This window comes from Struthio camelus, unplaced genomic scaffold (genome assembly GCF_040807025.1).
Source record: "Struthio camelus isolate bStrCam1 unplaced genomic scaffold, bStrCam1.hap1 HAP1_SCAFFOLD_102, whole genome shotgun sequence".
Taxonomy (NCBI): Eukaryota; Metazoa; Chordata; class Aves; order Struthioniformes; family Struthionidae; genus Struthio; species Struthio camelus.
In genome coordinates this window covers 40,333-50,288 of record NW_027182697.1, presented here as the reverse complement: position 1 = coordinate 50,288, position 9,956 = coordinate 40,333, and the positions used below count along the sequence as shown (strand labels likewise).

General features: G+C 70.2%; 1 protein-coding gene across 2 annotated transcripts; it reads right to left on the bottom strand.

Annotated features, from left to right (window-relative positions):
• Positions 1-236: 236 nt before the first annotated feature.
• TRAPPC1 (trafficking protein particle complex subunit 1) lies at positions 237-8,735 on the bottom strand. Of its 2 annotated transcripts, none has more exons than XM_068929391.1 (5): positions 8,671-8,735; positions 7,710-7,808; positions 6,725-6,795; positions 3,287-3,425; positions 237-902 (listed from the first exon to the last, which is right to left on the bottom strand). In XM_068929391.1, the coding sequence occupies exons 2-5, from the start codon at positions 7,806-7,808 to the stop codon at positions 774-776; spliced, it is 438 nt and encodes a 145-aa protein (XP_068785492.1). In that variant the 5' UTR covers positions 8,671-8,735; the 3' UTR covers positions 237-773. The 2 variants fall into 2 exon arrangements, with proteins under 2 accessions (XP_068785492.1, XP_068785493.1); XM_068929392.1 differs by lacking the exon at positions 8,671-8,735 and adding an exon at positions 8,596-8,668.
• Between the last annotated feature and the right edge of the window lie 1,221 nt (positions 8,736-9,956).

Below are 9,956 nucleotides of genomic sequence, written 5' to 3'. Positions count from 1 at the left end.
CACCAAAAAAAAAAAAAAACCCAGAAAAAGAATGAAAACAGAAAAGGGAAAAAAGAGGAAAAAATGAATAAAAAAGGAAAAAGGAGACGAAAAAAAATGGAGGAAAAAAACTGAAAAAGTTGGGGGAGGCTGTTTGGGGCTGCCCCAGCCCAGTTGCCCCCAGTCCCTCCCAGTTGCCCCTGGCCCTGCCCAGTCCCCCCTCCCCATCCCCCAAAACACCACCAGGCACCACAGAGTCACCAAAACACATTTATTGCCCCCAAAAAACAGGCCCCGGACACCTGGGTCCCTCTGGGCAGCACATGCAGGGTTGAGACCCCTGCCCCCCCCCCCAGCACAGGGACCCAGGCGTCCGAGGGCCCCCAGCCCTGCTGGGGGAGGGGGCACTTAGGGGCCCCCCCAGGGAGGGGATGGGGGGGGTCCCCAAAGCTCTGGGGGTCCCCTGTCCCCAAGGGGTCCCTGGTGGCCTTGTGGGGGGGCCTGAGGGGTCCCCGGTGCCCTGGGGGGGGCCCAAGGGATCCTTATGTCTGCAGGGGGGTCCCCAAAGCCCCAGGGGGTCCCCTGGGGGGGTCCCCATGTCCCTGGGGGGGAGCAGGTCCCCGTCACCCGGCGCGGGTGGAGAAGGGCAGCGAGTGCACGAAGGCGTCAAGGCGGGTGCGGGCGAGCTCCGGGGTCAGGGGGGTGCCGGTGTCCGGGGGGGGTCCTCACGTCCCCCGGGGGGGTCCCCATGTCCCCGAGGGGGTCCACGCATCCCCCGCAGGGGGGGGGTCCCGTCACCCGGCGCGGGCGGAGAAGAAGGGCAGCGAGCGCACGAAGGCGTCGAGGCGGGCGCGGAAGAGCTCGCTCTGCACCGGCTCCCGGGGGGGGCACAGCGGGTTCTTCACCACCAGCTCCACGAAGAGCTGCGGGCGCCCGTCAGCGGGCCCAGGCGTCCGGGCCGCCCCCGGGTTCCCCCCCCCCCCCAGCCACCACTGCCAACCTGCCGCATCCCGCCACCCCTGGGGACCCAGGCGTCCGGGGAACCAGGTGTCCAGGCACCCCCCAGGGACCCAGGCGTCCAGGCGCCCCCGCAGCATCCCCCCACCCCCTGGGGACCCAGGTGTCCAGGGACCCAGGCGTCCGGGTGCCCCTGCAGCATCCTCCCACCCCTCAGGGACCCAGGCGTCCGGGCGCCCCTGCAGCATCCCCCCACCCCCCGGGGACCCAGGCGTCCGGGCGCCCCTGCAGCATCCTCCCACCCCCCGGGGACCCAGGCGTCCGGGTGCCCCTGCAGCATCCCCCCACCCCTCAGGGACCCAGGTGTCCGGGTGCTCCCACCCCCAGGAGACCCGTGGGGAGGACGTGAGGGGGGTGGGGGGCACCCAATGGGTTTGGGGATCATTTAGGTCATTCTGGGGTGGTACGAGGGGCAGTTTCGGGGTGCTATGGAGGCAGCTGGCGGGTGCAGGGGGTTATTTTGGGGCACAACGGGCGCATTTTGGGGCTCTCATGAGGGAAGCGGAGGTTGCGGGCGCCCGGGGGAGGTCTCAGGCTGCCTGGGGCCGGCTCTGGGCTCCCCAAGGAGAGTTTTGGGGTGCAGCAGAGCTGTTTTGGGGTGCCACGACTTTCCCAGTGTGCAATGGAGCTATTTAGGGGTGCAACAGGGCTATTTTGGGGGGGGGCTGGGGAGCTGGCAGGCGCCATAGGGCTGCCAGGGGGTGGTTGGGGGAGCTGGGGGGCGCTGGGGGCAGTTGGAGGGTGCTGTGGGGTGATGGGGGGTGCCAGGAGGTGGTTGGGGGTGCCAGGGGCCAGGTTGTGGGGCAGTTGGGGGGCAATTGGGGGGTGCCGGGGGGCAGTTGGGAGCTGATCAGGGGAGCCAGGAGGCGACTGGGGGCAGTTGGGGGTGCCAGGGAGTGGTTAGGGGGTGCCCAAGGGTGGTTGGGGGGTGATTGGGGGTGCCAGGAGGCGATTGGGGGGCAGTTGGGGGTGCCAGGAGACAGTTGGGGGGTGGTCAGGGGGTGATTGGGGGGCAGTTGGGGGGTGCCAGGGGGCAGTTGGGGGACATTTGGGGGGTGCCGGGGGGCAGTCAAGGGGGTAGTTGGGGGGTGCCAGATGAGTCTGGGGGTGGTCGGGGGAAGTTCAAGGGCAGCTGGGGGCAGTTGGGGGGTGCCAGGGGTGGTCGGGGGGCAGTTGGGGGACAGCCAGGGGGCAGTTGAGTGCTGGGGGGGTCTGGGGGCTGGGGGGGTTGGGGGGGTCTGGGGCAGCGGGGGGCAGTCAGGAGGCCCCGGGGGGGGTCTGGGGGCAGTCAGGGGGTGCTGGGGGGGGTCTGGGGGGGTCTGGGGCAGCCGGGGGGCAGTCAGGGGGCCCGGGGGGGGGGTCTGGGGCAGCCGGGGGGGCAGTCAGGGGGCCCCGGGGGGGGTCTGGGGGCCCCGGGGGGGGGGTCTGGGGCAGCCGGGGGGCAGTCAGGGGGCCCCAGGGGGGGGTCTGGGGGCAGTCAGGGGGGTCTGGGGCAGCCGGGGGGCAGTCAGGGGGCCCCGGGGGGGGGGTCTGGGGTAGCCGGGGGGCAGTCAGGGGGCCCCGGGGGGGGGTCTGGGGCAGCCGGGGGGCAGTCAGGGGCCCCGGGGGGGGTCTGGGGGCAGTCAGGGGGTGCTGGGGGGGGTCTGGGGGGGTCTGGGGCAGCCGGGAGGGCAGTCAGGGGGCCCCGGGGGGGGTCTGGGGGCAGCCGGGGGGGTCTGGGGGCAGCCGGGGGGGGGGTCTGGGGCAGCCGGGGGGGCAGTCAGGGGGCAGTCAGGGGCCCCAGGGGGGGGTCTGGGGGGGTCTGGGGCAGCCGGGGGGCAGTCAGGGGGCCCCGGGGGGGGGTCTGGGGCAGCCGGGGGGCAGTCAGGGGGCGCCGGGGGGGGGTCTGGGGCAGCCGGGGGGCAGTCAGGGGGCCCCGGGGGGGGGTCTGGGGGCGGTCTGGGGGTGCTGGGGGGGGTCTGGGGCAGCCGGGGGGCAGTCAGGGGCCCCGGGGGGGGGTCTGGGGCAGCCGGGGGGCAGTCAGGGGGCGCCGGGGGGGGTCTGGGGCAGCCGGGGGGCAGTCAGGGGGCCCCGGGGGGGGGTCTGGGGGCGGTCTGGGGGTGCTGGGGGGGTCTGGGGCAGCCGGGGGGCAGTCAGGGGCCCCGGGGGGGGGTCTGGGGCAGCCGGGGGGCAGTCGGGGGCGCCGGGGGGGGTCTGGGGCAGCCGGGGGGCAGTCAGGGGGCCCCGGGGGGGGGTCTGGGGGCGGTCTGGGGGTGCTGGGGGGGGTCTGGGGCAGCCGGGGGGCGCTCACGTTGCTGTAGATGTGGTGGAGGGCGTCGCGGGCGGAGGGGACGCCCAGGTCGGTGTTGAGCGCCAGCCGCAGCCCCGTGGGCGTCTCGTAGTAGTGCAGCCGGTACTTGCTCGTGTGGAAGCAGAGGAAGCCGTCGCGCCTGGCCGCTAAGGAGCCGCCGCCGCCCGGACCCCCCCGGCCCCCCAAATCCTCCTGGGGTCCCCAGCCTCCCCCCCGCCGGGCCCCGCAATCCTCCGCTATCCCCTGGTGTCCCCCAAATCCCCCCCAGGTCCCTGATGTCCCCCAGGGTCACCACATTCCCCTGGGACACCCCGCATTCCTGCTGGGACCTTCCAGCACCTCCTCCGGGTCCCTGATGTCCCCCAAGGTCACCACATTCCCCTAGGACACCCCACATTCTTGCTGGGACCTTCCAGCACCTCCTCCGGGTCCCTGATGTCCCTCAAGGTCACCACATTCCCCTGGGATGCCCCACATTCCTGCTGGGACCTTCCAGCACCTCCTCCGGGTCCCTGATGTCCCCCAGGGTCACCACATTCCCCTGGGACACCCCGCATTCCTGCTGGGACCTTCCAGCACCTCCTCCGGGTCCCTGATGTCCCCCAGGGTCACCACATTCCCCTGGGACACCCCGCATTCCTGCCGGGACCTTCCAGCACCTCCTCCGGGTCCCTGATGTCCCCCAAGGTCACCACATTCCCCTGGGGCACCCCGCATTCCTGCTGGGACCTTCCAGCACCTCCTCCGGGTCCCTGATGTCCCCCAAGGTCACCACATTCCCCTGGGACGCCCCACATTCCTGCTGGGACCTTCCAGCACCTCCTCCGGGTCCCTGATGTCCCCCAAGGTCACCACATTCCCCTGGGACACCCCGCATTCCTGCTGGGACCTTCCAGCACCTCCTCCGGGTCCCTGATGTGCCCCAGGGTCACCACATTCCCCTGGGACACCCCGCATTCCTGCTGGGACCTTCCAGCACCTCCTCCGGGTCCCTGATGTCCCCCAAGGTCACCACATTCCCCTGGGACGCCCCGCATTCCTGCTGGGACCTTCCAGCACCTCCTCTGGGTCCCTGATGTCCCCCAGGGTCACCACATTCCCCTGGGACACCCCGCATTCCTGCTGGGACCTTCCAGCACCTCCTCCGGGTCCCTGATGTCCCCCAAGGTCACCACATTCCCCTGGGGCACCCCGCATTCCTGCTGGGACCTTCCAGCACCTCCTCCGGGTCCCTGATGTCCCCCAAGGTCACCACATTCCCCTGGGACGCCCCACATTCCTGCTGGGACCTTCCAGCACCTCCTCCGGGTCCCTGATGTCCCCCAAGGTCACCACATTCCCCTGGGACACCCCGCATTCCTGCTGGGACCTTCCAGCACCTCCTCCGGGTCCCTGATGTCCCCCAGGGTCACCACATTCCCCTGGGACACCCCGCATTCCTGCTGGGACCTTCCAGCACCTCCTCCGGGTCCCTGATGTCCCTCAAGGTCACCACATTCCCCTGGGATGCCCCACATTCCTGCTGGGACCTTCCAGCACCTCCTCCGGGTCCCTGATGTCCCCCAAGGTCACCACATTCCCCTGGGACACCCCGCATTCCTGCTGGGACCTTCCAGCACCTCCTCCGGGTCCCTGATGTCCCCCAGGGTCACCACATTCCCCTGGGACGCCCTGCATTCCTGCTGGGACCTTCCAGCACCTCCTCCGGGTCCCTGATGTCCCCCAGGGTCACCACATTCCCCTGGGACACCCCGCATTCCTGCTGGGACCTTCCAGCACCTCCTCCGGGTCCCTGATGTCCCCCAGGGTCACCACATTCCCCTGGGATGCCCCACATTCCTGCTGGGACCTTCCAGCACCTCCTCCGGGTCCCTGATGTCCCCCAGGGTCACCACATTCCCCTGGGGCACCCCGCATTCCTGCTGGGACCTTCCAGCACCTCCTCCGGGTCCCTGATGTCCCCCAAGGTCACCACATTCCCCTGGGACACCCCGCATTCCTGCTGGGACCTTCCAGCACCTCCTCCGGGTCCCTGATGTCCCCCAAGGTCACCACATTCCCCTGGGGCACCCCGCATTCCTGCTGGGACCTTCCAGCACCTCCTCCGGGTCCCTGATGTCCCCCAGGGTCACCACATTCCCCTGGGATGCCCCACATTCCTGCTGGGACCTTCCAGCACCTCCTCCGGGTCCCTGATGTCCCCCAGGGTCACCACATTCCCCTGGGGCACCCCGCATTCCTGCTGGGACCTTCCAGCACCTCCTCCGGGTCCCTGATGTCCCTCAAGGTCACCACATTCCCCTGGGATGCCCCACATTCCTGCTGGGACCTTCCAGCACCTCCTCCGGGTCCCTGATGTCCCCCAAGGTCACCACATTCCCCTGGGGCACCCCGCATTCCTGCTGGGACCTTCCAGCACCTCCTCCGGGTCCCTGATGTCCCCCAGGGTCACCACATTCCCCTGGGACACCCCGCATTCCTGCTGGGACCTTCCAGCACCTCCTCCGGGTCCCTGATGTCCCCCAGGGTCACCACATTCCCCTGGGACACCCCGCATTCCTGCTGGGACCTTCCAGCACCTCCTCCGGGTCCCTGATGTCCCCCAGGATCACCACATTCCCCTGGGACACCCCACATTCCTGTTGGGACCTTCCAGCACCTCCTCCGGGTCCCTGATGTCCCCCAAGGTCACCACATTCCCCTGGGACATCCCAAAATCCCCCCTGGGGGTCCCTCATACCCCCCAGGTGCCCAAATTCCCCTCAGACACCCCAAATTCCTGCTGGGACCTTCCAGCTCCTCCTCCAGGTCCCTGATGTTCCCCAGGGTGCCCAAATTCCCCTAGGACACTCCAAAATCCCCCTCTGGGGGTTCCTGATGCCCACCAGGGTGCCCAGATTCCCCTAGGATACCCCAAAATCCCCACTGGGACCCCTGATGCCCCCCCAGGTCCCTGATGCCCCCCTCAGGGTCTCCAAATCCCCCCAGGTCCCCCTGATATCCCCTCTGGGGGTCCCTGAGGTTCCCCCTGGGTCCCCAAAGTGCCCCAACTCCTCCTGGGGTCCCCCCTAAATGCTCCCAAGACCCCCTGACACCACGCCAGCCCCCCCAAGGGTCCCCCAATTCCCCTGGACCCCCCCCAAAACCCACCCCAGGCCCCCCCAACCTCCACTGGGGTCCCTCGTGGCCTCCCTGGGGGTCCCCAAGGCCCTCCCCAGGGCCCCCAAATATCCCTGGGGTGCCCCAACGTCCTCCCCAGGCTCCCCCAAGACCCCTGGGGGCCCTCATCACCCTTGGGGGTCTCCAAAGCCCTCCCCAGGGTCCCCAACCATCCATGAGGGCCCCCCCCAACACCCCTGGGGGTCCCCAAGCGCCCCCGAAGCCGGGACACCCCACGGGTGCCCCCCAGATCCCCCCCCCGGCGCCCCCCAAGGATACATGTCGGTGGGGCTCATCTTGGCCACGAAGGAGCGCAGGGAGAAGAGCATCCCGAACATCAGCTTGAACTCCTGCCGCGGCACCGCTCGCACCCGGGCCGGCACCGCCGCGCCCCACAGCTGACCCCCAGCGCCCCACGGCGCCCACCTGCCACCCCACTGCGCCCCACAGCACCCACCTGCCACCCCCCGGCACCCGCTGGTGCCCCATGGCCACTCCCCAGCACCCACTCCCTGGCGCCCCACGGCACCCATCTGCCACCCCCTGACACCCACCTGCCATCCCACAGCCGCCCCCCGACGCCCACCTGCCGCCCCATGGTGCCCCACAACCACCCCCTGGCGCCCACTTGCCACCCCCTAGCACCCTCCAGCACCCACCTGCCACCCCACTGCGCCCCCCCAGCACCCACCTGCCACCCCACTGCGCGCCACAGCCACCCCACTGCACCCCCCTGCCACCCCATGGCACCCCCCAGCCATCCTATGGAGCCCCCCAGCACCCACCTGCCACCCCACCGTGCCCCACGGCCAACCCAGAGCACCCCTTGCACCCACTCGCCACCCCGCAGCACCCTCGCGCATCCACTTGCCACCCCACAGTGCCCCCCTGCACCTGCTCGCCGCCCCACGGCGCCCTCACGCACCCTCCTGCTACCCCATGGTGCCCCCAGCCCCTTCCTGCCACCCCCCAGCACCCTCATGCACCCACTTTCCACCCCACAGTGCCCCCCTGCCATCCGCCCAACCAGCCCTGGGACCCTCCAGACCCCCCAGTACCCACTGTGCCCCCCCAGCACCCTCTATACCCCCTCAGCACCCACTGTGCCCTCAGCACCCTCCTGCCACCCCCCAGCACCCTCATGCACCCACTTTCCACCCCACAGTGCCCCCCTGCCATCTGCCCTACCAGCCCTGGGACCCTTCAGACCCTCCCAGTACCCACTGTGCCCCCCCAGCACCCTCTATATCCCCCCAGCACCCACCTCCTCCTTGGGGATCCCGGCCTGCTTGCGCCGGTGCCACTCGCTGTAGTGCAGGCAGGTGCCATCGCGGGCGAAGATGTACAGGTTGTGCACCGTCATCTGGTGGGGGGGGACACCACAGCACCCATGGGTGCCCCTGCTGGCACCCACAGCCCCCCCCAGGTGCCCCCGAAGCCCCCCTCCTCAGTCCCGAGCCCCCCTGGCTGCCCCCCAAATCCCTCTGGCCCCCTGAGCTCCCATGGGTGCCCCCAAATCCACACCCCCAGGGCCCCCAACACCCCCCAGGGCCCCCAATGTTGTTACACCCCCAGTATCCCCCAGTGCCCCCCCACACCCCTCAGTTTGCCTGGTGCACCCCCAACACCTCCACTGGCCCCCCCAGTACACACCCAGTATGTCCCAGTGCCCCCGTTACACTCCCAGTATTCCCATTACGTTCCCAGTGCTCTCTCAGTACACACCCACCATACTCCAGTGCCTCCCAGTTCCTCCCAGTACACCTGTTACACTCGCAATAGCCCCCCAAATCCCCACTACACCTCCAGAAGCCTCCAATACCCACCCAGTACACACCTAGATCCCCCCTCCCCAGTATCCCCCAGTAACCCCTCTAGTCCCCCCAGGATGCTCCAGTACCCCCCCCAGCACATACCCATTACCCCCAGTAACCCTCCCAGGACACCCCACTACCCCTGTTACACCCCCAAGACACCCCAGTGCCCTCCAATATCTCTGTTACACCCCTCAGGACCTCCCAGTGCCCCCAGCAACCCCGTTACACCCCCAACACACCCCCAGTTTCCCCCAGTGCCCCCCAGTACCACCACTACCTCCCCAGTAAACCCACCTAGCCCCCCTCCCCGTAGGCCCCAGGCCCCCCCATTACCGTTACACCTCCAGTAACACCCAGTATACCCCAGTACACCCCCGAGAGCCCCCAGTGCCTGCAGCCCCCTCTCACCCCTGCTCCGCCGCTCCCACTTCCGCCCGGCCCCGCCGCCGCCGCCTCTTCCGCTTCCGCCCGCCCGCGCCGCCCTCACTCAACATGGCGGCGGCCGCCGGGCGCAGCGAGGGGCGGGGGCCCAGCGGGGAAGGGGGCGTGTCCAAGAGGAAGGGGGCGTGGCCCGGAGCCGTGACTGGCGGGCGGGCGGGCGGGCGGTGGCGGTGGGAGGGGCCCGCAGGGGCGGGGCTTGCGGTTGGCGGGAAAACGGCGGAGGGGCGGGACCTGCGCGGGCGCGCGCGTCACCATGGCGACCGGGGGGCCTGTGAGGGCAGGGAGGCGCCGTGAGGGGAGGGCAAACGGGGGGGCCGGGGGTAAAATGGGGGTCGGAGGGGGGCAAAAAGGGTCCCGGGGGGTAAAGGGGGGTGGGGGGGGACGATTGGGGCCCGGGGGGCGTTGAGGGAAAATGGCGGCGCCGGGGAGGGGGGAAATGGTGGGCGGGGGGGACACGGGGCTTTGGGGCAGTTCGGGGGGAAATGGGGGAATTTGGGGGAAGCGGGGGGGGTTGGGGGGAAGGAGGGACCCGGGAGGGCAGAGGGGAGGGGCTTTGGGGAGGGGTGGAGCTTCCAAAGGGGGTGGGGATTCAGGGGAGGGGCTTCAGGAGGGGGTGGGGCCTAATGGGGTGGGGCTGTGGGGGAGGGGAATGTTGCCTCTGGGGGGCGGGGCTGATTTAAGGGGTGGAGCTGCATGGGCGGGGCTATGGGGGAGGGGGCGGGGCTTGTGACAGGTGGGCTGTGGCTGGCGCAGGCGGAGCCTGAGGAGGGGGAAGAGCAGCCCGAGGCCGAGGGGAGGGGCCTGCAGGTGAGTGGGTGGGGCCCCTGGGAGGGGCGGGGCTTCTACCGGAGTGGGAGGGGCTTGTGCTAAACCAGGGTGGGGGTGGGTCTTGCTATTAGAGGGGTGGGGCCTGACTGTCATACAGGGGGTGGGGCCTGGAGGGAGGTGGGCGGGGCTAGGACCAGCCCTGCCCAATGGGAGGTGGGGATTCAGGCTGGGGGCGGGGCGTCCTTGGAGTAGGCGGGGCCAGAAGGGACAGGGCTGATTGACAGGATGAGGTTGGTGCACATGGGGGTGGGGCTGGTTGGCAGTGGGTGGGGCTAGGAGCTGGGGCGGGGCATGCAGGGGGCGGGGCATGCAGGGGGCGTGGCATGCAGGGGGCGGGGCATGCAGGGGGCGGGGCTCAGAGGGGTCCCAGCAGGGCGAGTGGCACCGGGCGGCCGAAGCGGAGAGCGTCTGGCAGCGGCGGCGGC